The 27,342-nt window shown below is 40.9% G+C and overlaps 1 protein-coding gene across 1 annotated transcript; it reads left to right on the forward strand.

The window, feature by feature from the left end:
• The first annotated feature begins 460 nt into the window (after positions 1-460).
• si:dkey-192l18.9 (F-box/LRR-repeat protein 7) lies at positions 461-27,323 on the forward strand. The gene is made up of 4 exons (XM_008396546.2): positions 461-893; positions 6,601-6,690; positions 22,997-23,614; positions 26,027-27,323. Exons 1-4 carry the CDS (start codon positions 857-859, stop codon positions 26,761-26,763), a joined length of 1,482 nt encoding a protein of 493 aa, XP_008394768.1. The 5' UTR covers positions 461-856; the 3' UTR covers positions 26,764-27,323.
• Positions 27,324-27,342: the final 19 nt, after the last annotated feature.

Here is a 27,342-nt window from a genome sequence, read left to right on the forward strand (position 1 = left end):
GGGATCTGCATATATGCCATCTGCCCTTTTCTCTGAACCTAGAACTGTAAAAGAAAGTCCTGATGGGGTTTTTCCGGAAATCTAATTGTTCTTTTGTCTGATCTTGTCGCATTTTGTTGAACTCAGGGCAGATGTGTGATGGATGCTCACACAGAAGAGTACCCACTGTCTTTTAACTGGACACAAACTGTAATAAGTTTATAATTTTCTTATACTTGTGCCATACCCTCATTCTTTTCGCCCTGGGCAGTGAGCCACGTTACTCCTATCAAACACATCTGTAGGTGGAAATTATTGACCAGAACTGTGTATGCAATAAATAGAACTGTAACTATTTTAAGGTCGCATTCTTGGCCTATTTTAAGGAAATCCTAAAAGTGTGTGAGGGGAAGGGGGGGAGAAAAAAAGCTCTCCTTTCTTGGTCTGCGGTCTCTTTAAATCCCAAACCAGTGGACGGGATCTGCGCGTCCTCACAAAGCCTGTCTGGACTCTCCACTCATCCTGATAAACAGCTGCTTACCATTTAAGGGGGAACTTCTCAGGAAAAAAAAGAGAAAAAGAAAAGTTTTCCTTGGACCTCCTCTGGAATCGAGACTTTTGTCTGCGGATGTTCGGATTTAGAGTCTGCAACGCTGCAAAACGCACCAAATCTGGACTCTCGAGTTTTAGTTTTTTTTTTTTTTTGCGCAATGCTCCGCCGTCCTCAGTTCAACATCTGGATTAACTATTTGAAGTCGGGTCTAACGGCAACAGCAAACTTCAGCTTTAAAGCAGCCTGCCTGCCTCCTTTGTGTTTTCCTCTGGAGTTCAGCCTGATAAACCCGAGTGCCTGCTCGTAGATTATGTATTCTTTAAAATGGGTGCGAACAATGGAAAACAGTATGGAAGCGAGGGTAAGTGAAGCGATGATGAACTTCTAGTCACGCTTTATGTCGAATCTGTTGATTTCGTATGTAATTCTCGGCGTGGTTGGTATGAAAATCCCGTTATCTGCGTGTTTTGTCCCGTAGTAAACTAAAAATGGAAGACCACGCAGGGTTGGTTGAGTTGGAGATTTTTTTTTTCTCTCTTCAGGCATCCTTAGTTTTCTTGGTCTTTTTCGACCTCTAACGGCTATTTTATTATATGCAACATTTTTTATAAAGTCTTTCAAAAAAAAAAAACAGAGTGACATCTGCTGGCTGTATCTCCTAACTTTTAAATGTAAAACGTGTTGAACACCTAAAATAAATGAACTCCTCTTCATCTTATTTCTATTTTTGACCCAATTAAAATCAGTTTGCATTTTTCTTTATGAAGTGAAACTAAACAGTTGAGTGTTGCAGACACTGGCTGTGATATCTTGAGTTCAAATTTAGTATCATCTCACATAATTAGCTGCCTTGGCAGAGCAACATAGTCATCTGTCAACACAACTGCTGTAATTTATGGCCCTTTTTGTTTTAAAAGGAAAAAAACCTTCTCTTGCTGGTTAACTGAAGGTAGATATGGAGACAAAATATTGTGGTTTGGGCACCTTATCTTGACAAGAAACAGTTTCTGAGATTTTCCTTCCCAATCTTAAGACTTGGAAGCCATTTTATGCATAAAACTCGCCTCATTTGGTCTTTGGTGTTTTATGTTATAGGGGAAAAACGTGAGCAGGCTCTACATTTATTCTAAAATTAAATCTGTTGGCCACTGTGCATCTAGTGTGGCCCCAACCTCAGTTCAAGAATGATTCAAAATTGTTAAAGTTTATTTTTATTCAGGGTGAAATTATTGTTACAATGGAAAAATGTTAAGAGCAACAAACAAAATGTCTATTTTTTCTTTTCAGCCAAACTTATAACAAATAGAACCACACATATCCAGAGACTGTTACTGGAAAGACCATTTTGCTGCACCCAGAATAGCTTTTAATTAATGTATTAAACTTGTCCAAATATAGCTGGCGTTTTGTAAGAAAGTGACACAAATCTTGTTTTAAACCTAAGATAATTTTCTTCAACTGAGTTTAAAATACAGCAAATGTGCAAAATCATTTTTAGTTTAGGATCTATGCAATGAATAACCCCTTTTCTTCTAGAAATGAATACCAAGCTGCTTTATTTGCTCAACTTCCGTTTTTATTCCGGTTTTTTTTTCTTGGCCCAGGAGTACTTTTGGCCCGATGATTTTTGACAAAACGTTTGGACAGCCCTGGTTTTACGGGCTGCATGGCGGTGCAGTTAATAGCACTGTTGCTATGCAGCAAAACGAACTTGGAGAAGACAAAGCTGTGGATCTTGGATCTTGTAGATCCGCCTCGGGCCACAGCTATCTCAAAGCTTTTGCACTTTAGCGTATCTTTATCAGCCTCTTTGTGGAGGAAAGTTTCCCCACTCTTTACTTTTCTTCAATGTTTCCATGACTCAAATCCAGGCAAACTGTATCTGTCAGGTAGGTATTTTACTCGCATGCTTCAGTGATGGCAAAATAAGCTCAAGTCAGCACCACTTCACCACCGTGTTTAAGTCTCTCTGCTGATGTGTTTTGTGTGGTTTCCTCCAAATATGGAGGTGCTCACTATGCCCAAGCACCTACACTTTAGTACTGAACTCTCAATCCTTTTGAACAAGTAGTATTTGTTATGCAACATGCTATCTGAGTCCAATGTAACATCTGGTGTTAGGTGTCGGTGAGCTAAGATGTGAAAGGTTTCCTCCAACCATTGAATTATGGTCAGATATCTTCACTTTGGTCAGATGTGATGAGACGGACCTGAGTCCTCCAGATCTACAAACAACCTTCTGCCTTTGACACATTTGCTGATTATCAGTTTAGTTCATTTGATTAACAACAAATGGACTAACCCACTTTCAGATGATTCCCTCTAAACTCTTCTAAAAATAAAATAAGCAGAATAAGACTTTCCTCAGCCTTCTTTTTTTTTTAGTTTTACTTAAACTTTGCAAGCATGGAGTGTCTTGCAGAATAATTAATGACGGAAAGCCATCTTAATGTTTATTAGTTTTGTGATAAGAGGATTCCTGCAGCTGATTATTATCATAAATGTGGTGATGTGTGGAGCATCAAAAATTAGAGCTAGGATAGGAAATATAAGCAAAAAAGTAATTATCAAATGTGTGAAGGTAAATCCAAAATTTAAAACAGCTTTGGAAATACAAATGTGTGTGTGTATATATATATATATATATATATATATATATATATATATATATAAGCTGTCCAATCCATATGGTGTTTTTTAATCTGCAGAAATGTAACATAAACTCAAACTGAACTCGACTCAACTTCATTTTTATCACATTGCCGTCATCTGTTGACCCTCATGCCATAGGATGATTACATCTCTACCATGTGGCTTTAATAATCCTGGAATATCAGCTCAGATGGACAGTCTGTGTCATCTTTATTACCATAAATAACATTTTACTAACATTTTGCGCCTATCATATTAAAGTGGCTGTCCAGTGCAGCCAAATGCATTATTTCTGGCCCCAGAGCAGTGATGTTTGTATAAATAACCAAAGTCAATAAGTGCGGAGAAATGCCTGAACCTCGTGATTTAAAAAAACAAAAAGCAAAACATGTGGTCCTTCTCCACCTTTGATTTGATCATGTTAAGCTTCACCAGCGGCTTTTCTAATTGAGTTGAAGTTGCTCTTTTAGCTCCGCAGAAGGGATTCTGCTTGAAAATGCGATTAAACCAAACCTTTGCATGTATTTAATATCAAATAAATAGATTTACAATGAAACTGAGATCCTTGTTTAACTGAGGAGACAATTTAAAAACGTATTCTAGTAGTACTTTTACCACAAAAAAGGATGTAGACACCATTTAATATTAGGAACAGCATTAGTTTACTCCTCAGTGGACATTTCTGTGGTTATTTTACTGTATCTGATCTTAATACAACTCAAAAAACAAGCCGCTGGTTTTTAGTTTGATGTGTTTAATGAATAGATCACAGGTTTTTATTTAATCTATCAATGATCAGCCTGAGCCCATCAAGGAAAAACGGGCTAATTCATGGCTGGTGCAGTGGATGTAACCTAAACTTTACATGATTGTAAAATCAACACACATCATTTTAAATGCTTCAATAATTAAAGCTCAGCTCTTGCAGTTTAGATAAGGATCCAGATGTTGTGTGATGGGAAGATTTATCTTACTAAGAAGGACGAAACGCATTGAGAAGATGGGACATCCACTTCCTCCGGACTCGCTCAGACTGATTGTTGGACTCGGCTCATGTTGATTCACTCTTCATCACTTCAGCACTAGGAGGGTAACAATAGCTGAAGGAAATTATGCATTACATGGCAGTGGGTGTACAAGAACTTTAGCAATATTTACTGTTTTTCTTATCATTGACCCTTACTAAGTACTGCTCTAGACAAGTGTTTCAAATCTCTAGCTAACGTTAGCTTAGCATGTGCAGGCTATTAAGAGTAAAGCATACTTTTTTTCTGACTATTAAAAATAAAGTAATGGTTTAACGTTTAGGGCATGTTTTAAAGAAAATGTAAGCTGGGAAAAATATTAACTTCATGTTAAAACGATGTAAGCAGTTCAGATTTTCAACTTCAAATTAGAAGCTATAAACTGAATTCAGTAATTCACGGATATTTTTCATCATGTTTACAAACCACTTGTCTTCTCTGTCACTTTGTCGCCTCTTCTTGGTTCAATTGGGTTCACAAAACTAACTCTAACCCTGGAAATGATTTAAATATGGATTCATACCATTTTTGCCCAACCTCTTGGAATCATGATCACTGACCTTAAGTGACCCTGAGGGAGGCCTGCGGTGCTTTAGATTGTTGTCACAGTGGAGGAATCCTTGTAGGCTTGTTAAGGTTCCAAGTTTTCTCCATTTGCAGATAAAAGTCTTTGCTGTGGTGTCCAGGAGTCCCGATGTGTTTTAAAGCTGCAGTACATACTTTTTATTTAAAAAAATATGTTTTTGTTTTTTTTTACATACTTGTTAAAACCTTCACCATGTTTGGCAGTAAACGACAGATAGTCTGTGAAAAGTTCAAACTCGTCCACCTCTTCCCTGAGCTATTATTGCCGCCTGAAGAAACGCATCACTCCCGATCAAAAACAGCCAACTAGAGCCAGGAGGTCATAGTGCTGTCAGTCATCCTCGTGAACATGCTGCTAAATTTGCTAATGAAACAACTCAGTATCACAGCAAAACAATTTATCTGCTGTCTCACCATGATACTGCCACCAGAATACTTGAGCGTCAGCACAGTACGATGTTGGAAAACCTCGTCCTTCTTCTTCTCACCGTGGCCAGACGGCTCCGTCTTTGTCTTGTCCGAATATTAAACGTTTAAATTTCAAAATCCTCTGCTTTAATTATTCTACAGAAGTATCATTTCTGCTTCGAAACCCACAAGAGCCGTGCTTCTTGTTTACAAGAGCAGAATTCTTCAGGGCTTCGGTCCACATCTGTTTTCAAGTCTATCTCCACAATTAATTACACACTGGTTACAAATATGCAGCAAACCATCCACAAGGAAACAAGCAGAACCTTTTACAAAACTTTTTTTTTTTGCCCTCCAACCAAAAAAACAAAAAACAACAAAAAAAAAAACAAGACAGTCAAACAAAACACTAAATTACATTTTTTTCAGCCTGAAGTGTTTTTGGGGGTGTTCGTTTCATATGTAGACATTTTCATTCCTCTTCTACATTTTGCTGTGTCGTTTGTGTTCACTTCTTGTGAGCTCTATTAGTCGTAATGTGCCTTTAACATTCTTCTGCACCCTTCAAATTACTGCTTCTTTCAGGAAGAGTTTATTTCACGGAAGTGACTGACCTTTGGGCATCGCTTCTTGCAAACACCTCTCCGCACCGAAGGCCACGAAGCTGCTTTTGCATCCCGACAAAGGACCGAAATGCCAAATCCAACATTTCCAAGCATGCAAAAAGCAGCCTGCAGCCACCACTCCAGCAGCAGAGGCACTCTTTCATAGTGATATCCCTTTGTCCATAACTTCTATAGTCCTTATAAAGAAATTTAAACCAAGTATCTATAAAGACAAACATAACTCATTCAGAAAGACTTATGAATCCATGTAGACTCAATGAAACGGCTTTGATGTGGTCAGTTTAGAGACGAGACCGTGACCTAAGAAATGTGCTGCGGAAGAGCTGCAGTCATTTATTAAATGCTTTTGTCTTCCTCTGGAGCGTTTCCTCAATTGTCCTATGTGGAAATGAAGACTGGGGAGAGGTTGCAGTGGACTTAGTTCCTCCTCCGAATAAAAGCCCCCAAAAACAGATACTTAGTCAAACAGAGCAGCCCAGACTTTGTGCATGTGCCAAGCGGAGATATTTATCCTCAACTGAGCAACATAAACGTCATAAAAGCAGAGACTGATGGCTTTTCTGGTCTCCTCACACTTGAATTGTACTAAGGTTGTCATACAAGTGGAATTATCTCTGATGCACTTGAAAAGTTTTCTTACGGAAAAAAAACCCAATCATTTTCAGCAACTGTTGGGCACAGATTTCCTCAGATTAGTGACGCATAAATCTGAAAAGGTCTACTTGTCTTCCCAGCTGTCAAGCTGAAGTCCATTTGTTTTCCATTTCTGCAGGTAAAGGGAGCTCAAGCATCTCCTCTGACATAAGCTCAAGCACAGATCACACACCAACTAAGGCTCTGAAGAATGTGGCTACCACTGAAGGTAAGGCATCTGGTGCTCATTAACCAAACTGCCCTCCCTTTTTCCTCCTCTTCTTGTCTCTCCTCCTCCTCCTCCTCGCGCGCTGCCTTTTTTGGGACAGAAACCTGTGTGTTCCCTGGTTCCAGCTCCCATCAGAACCAAGAAAATGTTTCAGAAGATGGAGGAAAAAAAATACACACACTTCTGGCTCCTCACAGTGAAAGAATGCTTATCTAAACTGAGGTTGTATCAGAATCAAAGTGCTGCCCAGCAGGGCGGGAGGGAGGGGGGGAGGCGCACGGTTGCAGGAGAGGCTTTTTCTTTGTTGTTGTAAAGATGAAGACAGTCTAGAGAGTAAATATGAGGTTGAGGAACTTAAACTTCACTCGGTTAGGTCTCTGGTTCCCTCTTTTCTCTGCATAATTTTCTGTTTGCTTACCCCAACAAAATGCCAAACCATGATTGCCTTGGAAAAGTATTAAAACCCCTTAATCTTTTGCAAGTCTTGTTGCGTTACAACCACAAAAAATTCTTTTTTTTTTTTTTTGTGGTGCATATTTGTGAACAGCTTCCTCGGAGCATGGCGCTACCTCCACTGTGTTTTACAAAAGGTAAGGTATGTGTTCAGGGTGATTTACAATTTTTTAACCACTCATTTGATCTCTTATTTTTACTCTCTGAGTAAAAAGCTGTGCCCTACTACTCTCCAAAATATGGTTCTGCTGATGAAAACCCCTTACTGACGAAATATCTTCTGCTCCTGTTTGAATCCTGTGTTCATACTTTCTCTTTTCATGGGTAAAAGCCGACGCCCTCAGCAAAGCAGCGACGCCAAAGTCACAATGCTTATGGGCAAAGTCACCGATTCAGTCCAAGGGTATGAAAACATTTTGTGAGCAGTGATATCTTAACTTAGTGAAAATAAGGTACTTATTTTAAGGTTCTTAAATTGAGCATGTTTGCTCTTCTTTTACGTACGCAAAATTCCCACCAACATTTTATTTAGTGGAGTCAGATTAAAGGGGGCAGAACACGACGTTGGCAACACTTTTCAGTTTTTCTTTTTTTGTTTTGTAAAATAAAGTTTTCTTTCCACTTTGCTAAAGTCCTTTTCTATTTGTGGTCCTTCATGTACATTTACAACCAACATTATCTATTCCTTACTGCCTTCACTACAGATACGTCTGTGTTGTGTCAAATATTATGAAATATTTGCTGTAAATCCTCCTGTACCTTCAATTTTCATTCATGAAGATATTATTCATTTTCATTCTGAACAGTTATATGACAAAACGACACCTGCTCAAAGTTAGGACGTTATCCCTTCCTCCTTTGCGTTTCTTTGTTTGTTGATGTTTTCTAATACATCTCTCAGGTTACGCGGATGAATTTTAATTCGGGGAACTGAAGTAAACAAGGCTGAATCAAATCTTTTGGGATCTTTGCTTGTAAAAAAAAATTGATCCTAACTCATAATCTTTGTTTGCACACCACATGAATCCTTAAACATCTGCGGTTTTAACTTGACAAACTGTGAAAAAAAATTCAGTTTATTTGTAACAAACATGTCATTAGGAGGCATTAAGTTTCCAAACTCAAAAGTCACCGATCGGTTCGGATTGAAAGCTTGGTGCAGTTTCTTCCGGCTGAGCCGTGACTCATTGCCTGTTTTGCTCCCTCCGTGCACACACAGAGCACACTCACCCGGCTGCTGTCAGCCATTGTCGTCACCAATCTCAGATTTGCTCTGGCAATGGTGAACGTAATATTCCTGTGGTTTGGCGCTGCCCACTCAAAAACAAATAGGAGCTAGAGCCTGTGTTTATAACCGCCACTCGGCAGAGAGACACAAGGTGTTTCTCGGGGAGCAGAAGTTACGGACCGAAGAGGCAGAAAATCCCTGGCAAACGCACGACGCCTTGGCTGGTTTGAGTGTCACGCTAGATGTGAGAGGCTAATTCACCCGTTTAACCTTTACGATTCGGAGCGAGCAGAATCCGATTATTGCCGCACGTTCAGCCCGTCTGGAAGCGCTGACTCATTCGGATCTCTCCACCTAAAGGAGCTTCAGGAAACAAACCCAGGCAGTTGTATAATTGTCCCGAATGCGTCTCCTCTGAGCACAACCTGTGCAGATACGGGCTGAGTGAGTAACAGACAGTAGACAACTGCGTCCAAACCATAATTCTCAACTGTGTTTTGACTGAAATTGTTATTTTTTTTTCTCCATGCTAAGTGGGAGTAATTACATGGTCTACAACCGCCACAGCCACAGTCAAATCCCCCCTCCTTAGAAAGACACACACACACACACACACACCAAGCGCACACAGGCCGTGCAGACCCCTGTACGGATCCTCGCTTGCAGTGGCAGATCAGGCAGCTCTGGCCCACACAGTCCTGTGGTCCACTAAACTAATCAGGAAGCAGTCTGGGCTGTTTCCCCACCGCACACTGGGAGTATTCATACCGTCCCAGAGCTGTGCTACGGCCGCCGCTGCTCTGATTCGGTTTGCTTTTTTATCTCAGCATCAAGCATCACGATTTAATGAGACTTTTTTTTTTTTTTTCCTGCTGCCACTGTATTTAACTGAACTGGAACCGCACAGGTCAGGCGTTCAGAAGCAACAAGTGATTCTAAAATATTCCGTTAAAGCAAACAAATCGGTAATCCGATAAAGAGAGACACTTCTAATTTCTCCAGCTCAAGTTGCCGCTGCTACAGCTACAGCCGCAGGCGTCGACTGGTTTCTGATAAACAACTCTGTTTTAAACATTTGCCTTTTTTTTTTTCTGCAGTGTGAAATGTTTCACTGGCATCACAGAGTGTGCAGGTTTTCCTCTGCTAGTGCGACACATGGAAGAGAACTTCCTTGACCCATTGCATGCAGTGCAAGCCATCAGTCATCTGTGTGTGTGTGTGGAGGGGCATCCTGGTATTCGTGGGGGTTGGGGGCAACAGCTGTCCTTGAACAGTTAACATCCACAAACATTTGAGGCCCCCTCTAAAAACACTTATAACCGTCTGTTTTAATAGTTCACTCACTAAATATTCCCAAATATGCGTTATTTAGCAGAAGCACTTCAAGCCACATGCATCTTAAGTAAAAGTCACAAAGCTTTGCATGTTTTTGGTGATGCTATCAGAACATGACAACTGTTTTTTTTTTATAACTAAATCCTTGTTAAAGCTACATATTTTCTTGCAGAATCTCCGGTTGAGATAAAACATTTGTTGCTAACAAGAAAAAGAAAGAAAGAAAGAAAGAAAGAAAGAAAGAAAGAAAGAAAGAAAGAAAGAAAGAAAGAAAGAAAGAAAGAAAGAAAGAAAGAAAGAAAGAAANAGAAAGAAAGAAAGAAAGAAAGAAAGAAAGAAAGAAAGAAAGAAAGAAAGAAAGAAAGAAAGAAAGAAAGAAAGAAAGAAAGAAAGAAAGAAAGAGGGACACAACCAGAACTGTAAAGTGGTATTTTGACTGAGAATGAAAACACCAGGTGTATTAGCAGTTTGTTTTTTGTACTGGCATTTGTCCAGAGTGTACTTTTCTTCTATTTTAATTCTAGTTTTCGTTTTCTCACTTTGACACCATGCGGTTTAAGGTCAAAATTACCACTACCAAAATATTACACCAGTTTGTGCCTGTTGGCCAACAAACTGCCATTTTTTTAAAATCACAAGTTTATTCCTTGGAGCAGCGTTGCAGTTCTTCTGGGGACATATTCATACTCTACCAGATAATCATTGACGTTTTGAGAATATTACGATTCTGTGTGGTGGTGAGGGGAAGCAGACTTGGACTTGCGGTGTCTGTTTTGTGACGTTTATCTAATTACCGAGTGAAATAGCAGTCTGGTATTAACAGCGTGCGGCTACAAGTAATCCTAGAAGTTCAAATTCAATTTGACCTTCTTCAATATATTAGTAATTTTCTTTGCCTTTAGAGGATGTAGTTTTAGTAGCCACTGTGTCTGGGACTCCAACCAGAGGCGCTGTTAGACAGAGCATCAGTTTTCATTTTTCTGTTAAAAATAATCTATTCATAATCTATTCCGTGACAATAATTTGAAGGAAAGATTTTCTTTAAGACTCAACAAAAACCACAGTGCTAAGTTATTGGCCCGCGTTAATATCAGTCAGCTAATGAGAACCAGGGCACTGCCTGTTGTCTTTCACCAATCCTGCATGCATTCCCAGAAAATCAGCATGAGGAAGTTGCACTCACTCACTCACTCTTCTGTTGAAAACAAACCGAGTCGGGCAGGGAGCTGTGCAATTCTGCTTTCAGTTATTATTTAGGCAGGTTTGTGGTAGCCTGACCTAGTTTAGCTTCCTATTAGCTCCAGACTCAACAGGCACAGTGCTGGACAGTAAATCCCTCCTTTGGGATGAAATTGAGTATTTCTCAGCAGGGGTTACACTTAGACCCTATCTGGGCCTCCAGGATTTGTCCAAGTCGGGGTACCTGAGGAATGCGGCCCAGACAAAGTGGGAGCCGGACAGGAGGTTGTGTGGTTTGACATTTGTAGGCGGTTTTGTGTCAGCTGGAGATTTTGTTTAAATTTCAAACACTGATGTAACACAGACCCGGTGTGGGTGTTGGGCACCTCAGAGGAGAAGTTCGAGGTCAGTTTCTTCAACCGTCTGTAGTGGCACCAGGAAGGTGGGAAGCAGAGGGAACAATGAACAGGCCCACTTCCTCTCTGGAGTCAAGGACCAAAGAAGCAGTGATAACGGCGACGCGGAAAAGCTTCCCTACAGCCCTGACTGAGCCATACGAGTCTGCACAGATTTATATGGAGTAGAGGTCAGAGCTCGTCCATTGAGCTTATTTTGTCTATATATTTTTTTGGTCCACGTGAATCAATAATGCAACAAATAACTTTGATTCATTTTCAAACAGTATTTGAATGCACAGGTTTGAATTTATTGTGGATTTTATGAGTTTTTAACCCTTTTGTGCATAGTGGTCGCTACGGTGGGCAGCTGTCTAAAAGTCATTTTCTTGTGCTTCTTGTGGATTTTTATGTTATAAATGCGCACAGACCACGGAAGTGGACACTAATGCATCATAAAATACACTACTGGCCATCAGCTGCAAATGCAAGAAATGATTTTTGTTAAATCCAATATGGCCGACAGACACAAAAAGCATGCCGCCCGACCCGGTCCCTCCTTCTACTGTGGACGACTCTTCCAGGTAAAAAAAAAAAATTGTGACATCAGATAACCCCTAAAGAACAATACTGATGTATTTTTCAAATAACAACTTTGTATTCGGAGAAAATTACAATTGATCACCTAAAAATAAAAAATAAAAATTGGAAAAATGTTACACAAACATCATTAATAGCATTTGCTTTGAAGTCTCTAATTTAGTCCCATAAAAGCTCATTCTAAAACAATTAAATATACTTTGTGAAATATTATCATTATGCCGACAAGTCATGTTCAGCATCCGTCTGTCGTGAGTCACGTTGCTTGTCTGTCACCTTTTGAGTCTGGGAGCAACAGGGAGTCAGCATACCTCAATCACCTCAGTGTCAATAAACTCCAACCATGCATTCAGTTTCTGTAACTGTTTTATTCTTTTTTTGGACTTCAGGGAAGGCCTAGCCCAGCAATTAACGGGTCGCCAGACCATTCCAAGCTCACCAGTAAAGTACTAATTGTGAAAACTGCTCAAAAACTCTCACCATTCACCAAAATAAAACATAAATTTTTATGCCCCAAAAAGCTGGGAAACTGAGCAAGAGCGACTAATTAACACAAGGGAGGTGAAGTGAGACTCAAACTATAAACTGGAGGAAAAGAACGACACGACCTATGAGAACTAAGTCTAAATGCATAAAGAATAGAAAATAGGAATAAACTAAGAACATGAACACAAAGCATTGAACGCCAATGGCAAAACCCTAATGAGAGTAACAATTAAAGTTGGCAAGACCCTTATTGGAATTATAAACCCACAAATGATGAAAACACAAACCCAAAACATAAACACCAGTGAACTGTGATAAAAAAAAAAAAGTAAAATTTTGCAGCGTAAACAATATGTTCTGATTTTGGCACCAACTTCCCGCCGTAAGCACGAAGTAACACACTGATAAGCAAATACAGGCTTGGTGAAGATTATAATCTTTAAATATTAAAGGTGCACAGTCAAGAACTATCAATCATCAAAAAATGGTAATAAACCAGAATCCCTTGACATTTCCATTACAGTTTCACATCATCAGCGCGATTTTCCTCATCTGTTAAAACAACGTAAAATCACATAAATAATTATAAGTGACAGACTCATGCTTCAGTGTGAAATATGTATGAAAATACAGCCTCCTCACACCCCCACAGTGATGTGTTGAAGCCAGTGTAAAGGTCAGAAGTGAAGTCTAAACAGCTCTGCTATGAAAACTCCCTTCTTACAACATGTTCAATTTCTAACAACCTTCCAGGAGCAACAAATCCGTCACACTTTACCCATAAACTAACCTCGAGTACTGACGAACTGTTTACTCGTGTTTGCTCAGCCAGATATATAGTGTTTCACTGTTGACATTTGCTGCGCCAAGGCTGAAATACTCCTTACAGAGAGATGTTTGCGTGTGTGTCATTGCCACTGGGACATTTCTTTTTTGTTGTTTTTACTGTAGAGAGACGATTCGAGTCGGAGTTGCTCTGTTGCTTCACCGGAGCTCTGTTATGTTTGCATCCAAACAGAGAAGTTTGTTTAAATGTGGATGCATCTGTTTCTTCGGATGTTTGAACTTCTCACCTTACAGAGCAAATACTAACTTGAGTTGCTTTGAATTTTTTTATGCTTAGAAATGTTGTTTTTTTTTTCCACTTCAGAGCATTTTGCATCGAGCAGTAGCTGAAGCCGTCTCATGAATTTATAGCAAGTTTCATTGGAAGTGTAAAGGTTTTGCTTCTGGAGCTTGTCCATGTGAAGAACACAGAGGAGAAGAACATTCGGCGCTGCTTTCCTCACGTTTTCTCCATCAGCTGTCCTCACTCCTCCTCCTTTTTCTCTCGGCCTGCCACAGCCAGGAAATCGAAGCAAAAAAGCTCAGAACGAGAGCGGAAAAAAAAAGCAAAACAATTGCAAGCAGATTTCCAGAAAAAGGAGGAGGCGAAGGAGAGACACACCAGCGCAGAGAGCAGATCTCGTAACTCTTCGCTGATTACTGCTCAGTCTTCCCATCCTCTATTTTTGACAGGCAGAGAATGCGGACCCTGTAGTTTTGAGAGTGTTTGAAATTTTTTGCAAAAGCGTTACGCTTTCTCGCCGGCAGCACGTTTGACAGGATTTGGCAGCGACTCCACCTGGCTTTGCTTCCTGTAAGATCCTGGCTCGGGTTGTTATGTTTTTGATGTAATCCACCTGGGTCTTTGGGACGTTTAAGTGGCAGCATGACCACAGCTATGGACCAGCTGAACCAACACATTAGGCTCCCTTCGTCTCAGTTTGTGGTGTGTGTCATTACGTAAGCCTGGATGTGTCGGCTGTGGTTGAATCGGCAACGGCACAAAAATGAGAAGCAGTTTTTATAATTCCACAGGGAGTCTTGGATGGCTTTCTGTTTTTCATGGTGACAGATTAAAGAATAAACACAGACAGATGAATGTTATTACAATAGAGGATTGGACCTGATTAGGAACACCACTCATAATACTATTAGAATACATACCATCTCGATGCAGATATAACTCCAGGGCCATGCAGTCAAACAAACATAAACCCTATTATCTAGGAAGCAATACAGATATGGGTTTTATTTCTGTTCATTAAGTCCGACCATCTGAAGCACTCCACACCAAACTAATGCAAGAATGCCTGACGACATATTCGTCCCAGTTGCATTTTTCCATAAATTCTAGCATACATTTTTGAGAAGAAATTGTTCTGTTCTAACTCTAAAATCGTATTATTTAAAAAAAATATTCCTGGCACTTTTTTGAATTCCACGCCTCAAATTTGATCTGTCCTTACCCACTTTCAGCGAAGCTAAGCGAGAAAGGCTACAATTTGTAAATGAAAGATTGGACTAGAGTAATGTAAGAAGGTCATGAAGGTCATCCAGATTTATCTTCTTAAATCAGGGTGTCAGGGTAAGAAGAGACACGGTTGAAATGATCCGCCCAACATGCCTATTGTCTACTGCAGCATCCTGTGGGGGAAGTGCAAGGATCTGGGGCTGCTGCAGTTGCTCATGTCAAAGTTCAGCAACACTATGAGGTCACCTGACTCATCCATTCATTGATGGATGAGGTTATTCCATCAATGAATTATTTCTTTGCTGATGACGCAGTGATATTCCAAGATGTTTGGATTCATTGGGCTCAAATCGTAAAACAGCAGTTCAGGGATCAGGAGACGTTCCTTTCACCGCAGAGTTCAGAGCTTTACCCAGTTGAGAGCCTTTGGGATGTTCTGGTGAGGGATTTCCACAGACTCTCCCTTTATCCATTCAAGATCAATGAGTTGACTGTGCCGTGCAAAATGCTTAGCTTCCACAGGGTCAGCATGTCCACAGATTTAACGTAGCTCATAAGTATCATGAGGTTTCATAAAGGGCTGCTCAGAAGGAAAAGGACTCAGAGCAACACAAATCTGTCCAAAATGAGTTCCAGGATGAGCTATAGGACTAGAAAGAGGACGATAATAACTCTCATTTAGACTGAATCCTTTGTGTCAGGACTTTAGAGCCCCAAATGTTGGAACCCTTCCCCCATTTTCTGTTGCTTTAACCACATAAGATCACAACATTTGCTACTCATCATCACCAAATCAAGCGTTTGGGCCCAGTTTCCCTTTTCCCATTCCTGCTTGGTGAGGAGTTCTTCTGGGTGCCATGTGTAGCCACATTTCCATCCTTCATCATTCAACATGACTTTCCTCCTCGCTCTAAACCTCGTCACGCAACTCCACCGGCATGAATGAACTGTACAGAGAGGCACACTGTGATCTTTACTCCTCCTCCTGACTTCGTCAACCTTCGTCTTTGGCATTCCATTTGAACAAACGTTTAGGAATGACATAATTTCCCAAAAAGCCTACTCCTTTTTTTTTTTTTTTTTGAATGATGCCAAATTACTTGCTTCTTCCATATGTGTGCTGGAAATGTGGGGTGGACAGACAACACAAAAATGGATTTATGAAAAGAGGTGAAAACTGAGCATGGAGAGTTTTAAAGAGCTCAAGTTGGAAACAAGTTGCACTGTGGAAAAAAGAAAACTTTGTGGTTTCTGCAAATCTGCTTTAGCGCAGTGTCTTGAGACTGTGAGAAAAGCGCAACAAGGGAGGCTTTCTCGGTGAGAAGAGGTCTGTTTCCTGCCCAAGTGTGCACATTGTGAAGGAACTAGCAGGTCCCATTGTTTTCCAGGTCGTGCAGTGCCGTCTGCGCTTCCTGTGGTGCTGATAGCCAAGCCGCCACACTGTACGCTAATATCAACTTCCATGTATTCAATAAAACCCGAGACAGACCCAGATGTTTTTCATCCCAGCAGTTTTTTTTTCCTCACATGTTTGGTTTGAAATAAAACTGGAGCATGTAACCATCCAGTGCTGATAAATCATTTGTGTTTGGTTTAGTTAAGTCCAACGCCTGTAGCTTTCTGCTTTTCCTGAAAATGAGGGTTTGCGTTTTGGAGGATCCACCGGATTCCTTTACATTCCTGGCCCTCGAGGGCCCTAAGGAACCTTGCAGAGTGGTAACATGTCTCACAGCTAATGGCACAGAGGTAATAGATAGGTCCATTCTGCCAGACGCAGCAGTAATAATCCTTGGAGCTCCAGACGGGGTCTTAGCAGGGCCTCGACGCGCTGAAAGATTCTGAGTAGAATCCCCCTGGCTCTGGTTTATGACCGAAGTCTGGACTGACCGTTCCGTTGCACTTGTCTCCATCTCTGGTAAAGTCTGCAGACTCTTTTTTTTTCCCAATTTATCTTCTCACTTGCCCAGTTTTTCCTTTGAAAGTCCCCATAAACCTGCTCTTTCATTGTTTCTTTTTTTTTAAAATTATTTAGGTTTTTGTCATTAAAACCACATCGCTCTGTACATCTGAGGCCTCTTGGCTCTTTAGTGATTCCACTGATTGATTTACATTGAACTTCTAGTATGAAAGCACCATCCAGATGTGCCTCAGAACCAAGGCTGAGTTAACGTTAATGAGAACCTGGTGCAGCGCTGCCGTGCATCGGCACAGATCGCACATTAGCGGCGAACGCTTTCAGCCAAGTATGCCTTGCTGTGGCTGTGTGTGCATTCAGAACGCATGAGATTTCCTTTCACTTCACCAGAGCTCAGTTGTTCTTCATCCAGGGTAAAGACCAGATGTTCCACTGTTCTCCTCTGATTTCCGAAACCAAGCTGAGTCGTCCACCAGCTGCACTTGCAGCGCCTTCGAGAAAGAGTTGAACAGCTGCGTGGTATTTGTTGGGGTAATGATACACAGATATAAAACATGACACTCGTGGTTAGCTCATTCAAAGGCCTATTTTTCTTTGCAGCAACCGAAAGCTCAACCTTTGATGCTGAGAATGTGGAGTGAATGTTTAATTTTCAGTTTTCCCTTTTGTCAAGATTAGAAATCAGAAAATGGTTTTAGGATTTTGTAGCCACACCTACGTAAGTCATAAGTGTTTTTTGTACATATTTAGGTTACATTGTCTTGTATAACTAGTCCACATTTGTTCATAGTAACACCACAACTTTGCTATATTTTATAGGGTTTTATTAATTAGGTAATGCCAAGCAAAAATGTAAGGAAAATTATCATTTCAGCTGTGGCTGTGTTTATAGCTCAAAGGTGAATCTTTACCTTGGTTTTATGCTTTTTTTCAGCTTATTTTAGGTTTTCTGTCCTGTATTTAGCTTCACTCACCAACCAGCTATTGATCCCAACACCATGATGCTGCCACTGCCGTGTTCCAAGGTAGCAGTGGGTTGTAAGTTTAGAGATGCAGATATTTTACAGGAATATGGAGTCTCTTTTTTGCCTAATCACTGGTATTTTTTCTCTTGTCTGTACATGCAGTGTGGAATTCATATAATAAACTCAATATTAATACTAAAGGAAATATTGGATACGTGGCACCATTTTCAATACAATGGGAGCAAACCTGAAGAAAATTTTGTATTTTCATAGAAAACATGATAAATAATTGGTAAACTTTTTTCCGCTTTTAGTGTAAAATATAAACTGAGAATCAAATCCATCGAATAAGTAATTACAATAAGAATTAGCGTTTTAGTTTCAGTATTCAGACAAGTTTACTTTTCGTTATAGTAGCACTTATGGACCTGTAAACTTAAACTGACAATTAACTGACTGTTGTCAGTAAAATGTCAGGAAAAGGTTCGTGAAACACTGAAAAGTCCCATCAATGGAGTCAGATTAACAATCCCAGAGCATCCCCACACAAAGGAGAAGCCAACTTTACTCATCTGTACCCCGGAGTGAGTGGTTGGTGTGATTACTGTCCCTGCAAATGTAAAAAGCTGAAGCCGCCTTTTGATCAGTCACACATGTAATCACACCAACTGGAAGTTGCTCTTTATGCAGCTGCAGATGTTTTGCGTACAGAATCTACAGCATTACTTCAGCTTGGAACCGAGCAGAGCCGTGCCTCATCCATCAGGAACTAATGACTCAAAGGTTGTTTAGATCCGATGTTTTTGCTTTAATGTATTTTTTAATACTGTTGATTGAAATTAGGCCTGTTAACCTTAAAAACTAACAGAGTTCCCCCAATTTCTGGAGCATTTCTCTGCGGCCTGTGATTCTTCTTCATGTCTTGACAAACATGACGTCATAAAAGACGAAGCCATTACGATTTTGAAACTCTGCATATAAAACCTGCAGTGCCATTACTGTCAGGGTATATTTGAACAGCTGTGTGAATTTCACAATGGAGGATTTGTTTGCAGTGACATCAGCCCATTAAAGTCTTCTGCATGAAGCTTAAAACATTTATTATTGTTTAAAATATGTATTTGCCAAAATAAGCCAGATGACCTCAGGCAAATTGAACTTAATCATTAACAGACCACCTGCAGAAATGTGATGCATGAAAATGCTGCAATTTTCCAATTTCCGATCTCAGTTTGGTTGCGAGTCAGCACAGGAATGGCGTTGGGTTTTTTTTTTCTAGCGTAGTCGTGAATCAGACAACATGCTACAGAGTCTGTGGATGTCATCAGAGCCCAGAGCCAGGAGGCCGACTGAGACGCCGGTCTGGAATAGAGATCTGCGAGGGCGGCACCACCGCCCAGCTGTCAGAACCGGCTCACGGAGCCACGTGACGGACGGGATGGCGCACATTTGTCATTTATGTCGACATCCGGTGTTTAAACAGCTGACTGTCGGTCCAACGGCGAACATTTATCAACTTAGTCCTAATGATAGATGTCTTCCATTTTTTTTTACTTTTTTGTCTCAGTAAAAAGTTTCAGATAATCAAACATTATTGCCAGATCGAGAACACTTGGAAGAATACAAGAATATTTATTAAAGGTGCAGTATTATGTGTTTTCCAAGCACATAGTGCCATTTTATAGCACGATCAAGCTATGATGTTACCTTCAGTGGTTACAAGAATATTACATATATCAAATATGACTTACACAGTAATTCAAAGCCTTGAAATTGGACCTCTGTCTCTTTAAGAAATTCTTGCTCTTTCTGAAACTCCGCCTTCAGAAGGTCAAAACAACATAGCTCCTGTTTTAACTGTTTAACATTATTTTCACCATCTCGCACTGAGAAGCAGCTCCTATAAAGAGCTCAGCCGTTCCACCAGGGGTTTGCTAATTGCTGCTGGCTAGTCTGAAGGAGCTGAATGGGAGAGTAATGGGGGAGGTCTGCTTTGTGAGGCAGAAGCTCAAAAGTTTGGAAACTGCAGACACGCCTCAAGGGCGGAGCCAGGTCCACCCAGCCGTTTTGCACAGCTGGATGGTTGCCACGGGAGATTAAAGGATTTCTCAAACATGCATGAAAGAATCAAAGCAAAACTCAAAGTACGTTTTTGATGAGGAAATGACATTATAATGAGATCTAATGATTAAAAAAATCTTTTGCACGCAGTAAAACTACATGCCCTGATTAAAGGCTATGAATACTTTATGCAAGCTTCTGTTTCTCTGGTGGAAGCATCGTTCCAATAAGGTGTCATCTCCTGTTCCGAAGCTGCATCCAGATGCAGTGAAGGAGGACTGTGCATGAAGGAGGACCGTGGCATTGTGTGACTGTGGTAAAACCTTTTAGATGAGTTTTACAAGAGTGGCATTTTGATTGCCCCCTCTGAAGAAATTTCTACTGATTTTGAATTATGTAACAGGTTGATGATTTTGCAGCATAAAGGCAATCTACCTAATAGCTATAGGGAGGCAATAGTTACATTAGCAGACTGAAAATGTGGAACATCTGGGTTTTAGAATACCAGGAGCTGAAAACTGAGGTGATTTCTTCATGAATCAGAAAGTTTTTCTGACATTTGTTTGGAAGTAGCTCGTTTTTCTCTTGCGTCAAAGTAAATTTTTTCCAATAATATTGCTCCACAGTTGCATTTTTTTTCAGTGTTGTTATAAAAACCTTAGCAGTTCTAACACTCTGTAAATCCTTTCTGAGGATGGGTTTCTGGAAAAAGAAAAACAAGAAAAAAATCCCAGCATAACCTCAATAGCTCATACAAAAAGATTTATCACCTCATTATTTTTGCCAAAACGCCCGTAGAGTGAAGGTTGAAATATAAATGATGAATATCAGGATGCATGAGAGGAGTTTACACAGCGTCCCGGCTTAATGGAGAAGAATCTGGGCGATCGGGTCGGAGGCTTTGGCAGAGGAAGGATTTTGTCGTCTCATGCCGCAGTGATGGGATCTAGCGATCGCTCATTACTGCTGCATCTACGCGCAATCGGCGCATAATATTTCAGACTGGGAAGACCTCGACCTCTGCACAGGGCCGACCGCACGTTGGCAGCTGCAGCAGCAAACGCTTCTGTTGCTTTGAAGCCACTCAGCTTATCTGATGGAGAGGCCCTGCCAGTGCTTCAGCAAACTTACGTCTGGTGTATAATTTGATTTGTTTTTTTCCTTCAAACGTCCCAAAATGTGAAAATGAGATCCACAGAAACTGTGTTACGCGTAAGATAAAAGCTGCTGGTGTGACTTGCTCTTCTAACCATCACTGTGAAAGTTTGTCACTTCAAACACAGAAACATTGAAGAAATTATTAATTCTTTTAAAAACTTCTTATTCTTCACTAACTTCTTGTTGCCGGTCATATTTTCAATGTATTTCCAAGGTATATTAATTTCTCTCTCCTTTTAATTGCATAAAAATTCTTGACGATTGATCACTATTAATTACTAAGCTGGTGTGATGTCATCTATGGCTTGGATCAATCAATCAATCAAATTTTATTTGTATAGCACATTTCAGCAGCAAGGCATTTCAAAGTGCTTTACATAATTACAATAAAAACAGAAATAAACAGTGAGAAAGAGAGAAAAAAATAAAAATAAAAAAACATTACATCATTAAAACGTCGAAAAGAAAGAAAAAGAAATTAAAACATTAAAGACATAAAAACATGGAAGACATCAAAACCCACACTCTAACCCTAATTTAGCCATAAGCAACTCTAAGCAGGTGGGTTTTAAGTTGAGATTTAAAAGCACCCAGTGTTTCAGCTGTTTTACAGTTTTCTGGAAGTTTGTTCCAAATCTGTGGTGCATAGAAACTTGGATGAAGTTGGATTAGTCAAAGAAAACAAGGCTGATGGTGTAAAAAGAAACCGTGGCTCTAATGCAAAGATTCTTTAAGAATGTTGTTCAGTCCCTCAAATCAGAGTGGTGGACCTTATCAGGAGTGGTCGTCCTACCAAGATTGCACACCGCTGACTCATCCAAGAGGTCACAAGAGAGCCCACAGAACAACACCTACTCTACTGCAGGGTTAACTTGCCCCATTTAAGGTCAGCGTTTGATTGGCGAACTGTTCTTTGAAGGTAAAAACAACAGCTGACCAACAAGAACATGAATATAACTGGCAAAAAAACATCTTGATGATCCTCGAGAGATTTGGAAAACCTTTTTGTGGACTGATGAGACAAAAGTGTGTGTGTCATTTTGTATCTTAAGTACAACTAAAACAGCATTTCAGAAAAGAAAACATCATCTTGAAAGTCAAACGTGGAGGTGGTGCGATGGTCTGGTCTCTGTTGCTTGGGGATGTTTTTATCCTATAGGATCTGTGGTACTTTTTCCACTGCAAGTACTTTCAAGATGTATTTAATCACATGTACTTGCAATTTGGATCCAGTTTTGACAAATGACCTGTCAAACTGTCACATGGTATTGAGTCAGGGCAAGGAGTGGGCATAGGAAAGGAAAAACAACAATAAATAAAATGTTGTTTCACTCATCTGTTTGAATATTTAAAATATTAAAAGCTACAATGTGCTTCATGATAATACAACAGTATGCAAAACATTTGCTTTTGTGTTTTCAATCTGTGTTACGTGTACTTAAATGAGATTAAAAAAAAGATATCAGCCAATCAAAAATACTTGGGTGTGGTTTCCAGGCAGACCTTGGGGTATTAAGGTTAATATGTTTCCTTGTACTGTTTTATTGACAATGCATCTTATTGAACTGACTCAACCTGAGGGTGTGTACTCTCAGCTCTGTTGTTCATATTGTATACCAATATGTGTCAGAGCGCTTTCAACAATCGCTTCGTCATAAAATATGCGGATGACTCAGTAATTGTCAGTTTTCTCTGAGGCAACGAGAGCAGCCGTTGTCCACTCATTCACTCTTTCATCAGGTGGCGTGAAGACTCGCGTGTGGAAATCAACACGTCAAAAACAGAAAACATGGCCACCGATTTCAGAAATTCATCAATATTATACGTAGCCAATTTGGTCACTAGCTGTTTAATTGTCACTTATGACTATTAATCGAAAAGGTTTTGCTGCAGTGATTATTCTTATATAAAACTTTATTTAAAACCTTTTTATATAAAGATAAAAATCTTGGCCTACCAGCCATATTGGGCTTAGTGTTCAATGTTGAGGAGAATCACAGATTTGCATCAATTAGTTACAGGAAAAGATCGGCAGAGCAAACACAGAACAATTGTAGCGAAAAACGTGTTAGGGCCTGGAATATCAACATGGCCAAAGCATATTCCTTAGTCCAGAGCTAAATCCAAATGAAAAAATTTAAGCCAAGACTTTAAAATCTAAAGATTTGTACAGCAGGTAGTAACTTTACAAATTTGCAATTATTCATCTTCTCCTGCCTTTCTTCTTCTTCTCAGGTTTGGAGACGAGCACCAGAACTCTAAGCACCCCCAGCCCAGGTCTGATCTTACCGTCCAAGTCCTCCTCCCTCTCCTCACCCGCCCTTTCAAGTAATGGCAACGAGACAAACTCTTCATCCTCTTCTTCCGCCCACACTGAGACGGTGGCCGTGATCCACCCCCAGCCTGGCGTCCACTCCCGCTCCAGACAGTCCAAATCCCACCACTACGCCCCTATCAACCTGCTCCCCGACCACACCCTCCTGCAGATCTTCTCCCACCTCCCAACCAACCAGCTCTGCCGATGCGCTCGCGTGTGCCGCCGCTGGTACAACCTGGCGTGGGATCCCCGTCTGTGGAGCACCATCCGGCTCACGGGAGAGCTGCTGCATGCCGACCGCGCCATCCGAGTCCTGACCCACAGGCTGTGCCAGGACACCCCCAATGTGTGCCTGACTTTGGAGACAGTGGTGGTCAACGGCTGCAAGAGGCTCACCGACCGCGGCCTGCACAACCTGGCCCAGTGCTGTCCGGAGCTGCGACGCCTGGAGGTCGCCGGCTGCTATAACATCTCAAACGATGCCGTGTTTGAGGTGGTGTCCCGCTGCCCCAACCTGGAACACCTGGACCTCTCAGGTAAGAAGACAAACACAAAAGAAAATAGAATCAAACGGCAGATGTTTGTAACGTAAATACGCTGCTCAAATTGTTAGAGTATGCTTGATTTATTCTGCAGAATATAGGAAAGATCGCATGGGAAAGACCACAGCTCGACTTCACTCTCCACTACCTTGCAGACATTGCCTCATTCATCAATTACACTGGACTTTCATCTGGATTAATATTTGTGGATTCACCTGTTCATGGATTTTATTGTACAGTGTATCCATAATATATAAAAAATAAAATAAAATTAGCTCATGAAGCTTAAATACCAATGCGCAGTGCTGCTGGACATGCTATTGGATGGTGTTTGCAAAGCAGCCAATCCAGATGTGGCTTTTATTTTCTGATTGACTGATTCCCCCAAGAAGCATAGATAAGGAAGACTGTAGATGTTAGCTTCTCCGGTCGTGGTAAGACTGTTTCTAATGTTTGTCTCAATGCATATAAAGGTATATTTGGTGTTTCCCCTACTAAAATAGGCTTCTATAAGTGTTTATAGACTATCAACTGGCCAAAAATGTCTGAAAACGTTGTGCAGTGCCAAGCCTGCAAAACTCAGCATAAGTAAATTCAGTTATTCATGACATTTACGCAATTTTATGACTTTGCACCTCCATAATTCATGAAAATACTCATCTACAAACATAAGCCAAATGATATGCATCATTTAGGGCAGAAGTATGAACTGACATGTTTACTGGTGTGAAATGGAAGTCGGAGGAGCCAAACTGGCAACAAGTGGATCAAAATGGGAGCACAATTTAGTGAAGGAGCGACTTGGCCTGGAGCCCCAACCATTCCATTCAGGTTAAATTAAGAAGTGGCTGCTTCCTTATGTTGTACACATGTGTGGATTTATCTCCAGTCGCTGGTTTTCAGTTATTTCTTGCAAAGCTGGTAAAAGCATTAGAGGTACAGGAGCAGCTCTGCCAACCTCCAGTCCCCCTGTGGGAGAAGAAAGGCTTTCTTTAACTGAAAGCAGAGGCTTCTTCAACAGCGAGTCTGCTGCTTTCATTAAGGAAGTGACACAAATAACGTCGACTCGGAACGTTGTTTGCTGTAGGTGGGAGCGTTTGCACCACTAAATTAGCACAGTGCAAGCAAACACCTTCACACTGAGTGAGTTTGACCGGAGGAAAAACAATCACAAGCTGATTTTGTCATTTTTCAACTTCTCTGTTGAAAAATGACAAAACTTACCAGACTCTCTGGCGCCCCCATGTGGCAGACCTGTAAAATAAAGCCACATCTCATAATTTCTGGTTGCTGTGATGATTCCCTCGATCCTTAGCAGCCTTTATGACATTCCCTCCTGACTCAGTTCGAATGTTAAGTGATCCAAGACAAAAACCCGCAGACCCATTCTGTTAAAAAATATCTTCCAAGCATCAGTTTAATTTATTCTGTGGTGGATCAAGTGGGCATCTTCAAAGAATAAAGTCTTTTTCAAGTTTCCCAGTCATGCTTTCCGGATGAATAGAGCTATAGACGAGACTTTGAAGTAAAATCAGCATCTAAGTTTGGGCTCCTTCCACCGTATCACCACTGAGTCTGTGTGCTTGAGGAAAGCTGCAGTTGAAAGCCAGAGAAAATGAGGCTCATGCACGCAGAGTGATGCCAGCATGCACTAAGAAAACTGCTTGGTTTGAAAAAGAAATAGCAATTAAAATCTAATTAATTAAACCACAATTTACAAAAAAAAAGTTTATTTGTGTAGCACATTTCAGCACCAAGGCAGTTTAAAGTGCTTCACATCATAAAAACATCATATAGTCACCAGTTATGAAACAAACAATAAGCATTACGTTTTGGCGACATCAAAATCATGAAGCAACAACACATTTCATAGGGAAAAAATAATCACACCTTGACCCTCATTATGGTCATTTTGAGTTTTTCAGAGTAATTTTTCCAGAAATGAAAATGTGTTGATGTACATTCATTTACGGTGCAATCCCACTGTTGGCCACTAAGCAGACTTCAAAACTTCTACGGTTCGCTCAAATCATTTCCTAAGGGAAAAATGACTGACATCAGCAGATGGCTGCATTTTTAAAGATTCATTTGATTAGTTTTCATTTGTAATTTTGTATTGAATTATTTCTTTTTATTCATTTAATAATTTTTTACAAGTCTCTAAATCTGTGTTTCATCAAGTTTTATCTTTTAATTTAAAGTTATGTCTCGGTTACAAGTCATTTTTAAAATGACAAAAAACACTAGTGTTGAAAGTAGATCCCTGTGGAACTCCCTCAGACATTTTCTAATGTGGTGTGTAGTTTATCCCCAGGCATGTTCTGTATTAAGAATCATCTTAGCTGAAAACGACAACTTGCAGTCTATCTCACTTGAGTTTTTTTTTATTTTTATTTTTTTGACCAGGTTGCTCCAAGGTGACCTGCATCAGCCTTACCCAGGAGGCCTCACTCCAGCTGTCCCCCATGCACGGCCAGCAGATCTCCATCCACTTCCTGGACATGACCGATTGCTTTTCGCTCGAGGACGAGGGCTTACGAACTATCGCCTCGCACTGCCCTCGCCTCACTCACCTGTATCTGCGCCGCTGCAGCAGACTGACGGACGAAGCCCTGCGCCACCTCGCCCTCCACTGCCCGTCGATACGGGAGTTGAGTCTCAGTGACTGCCGTCTGGTGGGGGATTTCGGCCTGCGTGAGGTGGCCCGCCTGGAGGGCTGCCTGCGCTACCTGAGCGTAGCCCACTGCACCCGAATCACGGATGTGGGCGTCCGCTACGTGGCCCGCTACTGCCCCAGACTGCGCTACCTGAACGCAAGGGGCTGCGAGGGGCTGACGGATCACGGTCTGGGCCACCTGGCCAGGAGTTGCCCCAAACTGAAATCTCTGGACGTGGGGAAATGCCCACTGGTGTCGGACAGCGGGCTGGAGCAGCTGGCCATGTACTGCCAAGGCCTGAGGCGGGTGAGCCTGCGGGCCTGCGAGAGCGTGACGGGCCGAGGGCTCAAAGCTCTGGCGGCTAACTGCTGCGAGCTGCAGCTTCTCAACGTTCAGGACTGCGAGGTGTCACCAGAAGCTCTGCGCTTCGTCCGGCGCCACTGCCGCCGCTGCATCATCGAGCACACGAACCCGGCTTTCTACTGACGCGGAGAGCGGGTCGCTCTGGCTAGCGTTTGTCTTTTTAAGTCGGTGGCGGTAAATCTTCAGCAGAATGTATTTAACATATTTATCTGTAAAAAGGCAGAACAGTACAGTATTCCACTTACGTGGCATCTTCCTCCCCCCCCCCCAGCATCATAATTAGCATTGTAACAACACTGAGCACTGAGTACAGCTGTGTTTGCATTTAAAGCCTTTTAATATATGTTTTCTACTTTAAATTGAATTCCGTTTAAGGCCATATCATGCAATATTCTGTTCATAGTCACACTTTGTCAAAGTAAGTCATTGAGAATGTAGCCAAAAAGCAACAAAAAAAGTAACATAAGTATTGATTTCTATGTGTTTTGTGCAGATGCACTTTACTCTGTTGCGCTGACAATCATTTCAACTGAGCTCAAAGTGTCAAAACTTACAGTTTTTGTATTTGTTAAAGGTTACTGTTGCATGAGAGGATTTTTACTGCAATGTTATGAGACCAATGTCGGAAATAAACAGGGACACATTGCTGCTAGAACTGTGCCAATAAATTTCTTCCAAAAATATTTCTTGTGTGAGAGTCAT

Source organism: Poecilia reticulata, linkage group LG20 (assembly GCF_000633615.1).
Source record: "Poecilia reticulata strain Guanapo linkage group LG20, Guppy_female_1.0+MT, whole genome shotgun sequence".
Taxonomy (NCBI): domain Eukaryota; kingdom Metazoa; phylum Chordata; class Actinopteri; order Cyprinodontiformes; family Poeciliidae; genus Poecilia; species Poecilia reticulata.

Coding starts and splice junctions, on each gene's coding strand:
- si:dkey-192l18.9 (XM_008396546.2), top strand. CDS start 857: ATGGGTGCGAACAATGGAAAACAGTATGGAAGCGAGG. Junction 894..6,600: donor AAAACAGTATGGAAGCGAGG/GTAAGTGAAGCG, acceptor CCATTTCTGCAG/GTAAAGGGAGCTCAAGCATC. Junction 6,691..22,996: donor GAATGTGGCTACCACTGAAG/GTAAGGCATCTG, acceptor TCTTCTTCTCAG/GTTTGGAGACGAGCACCAGA.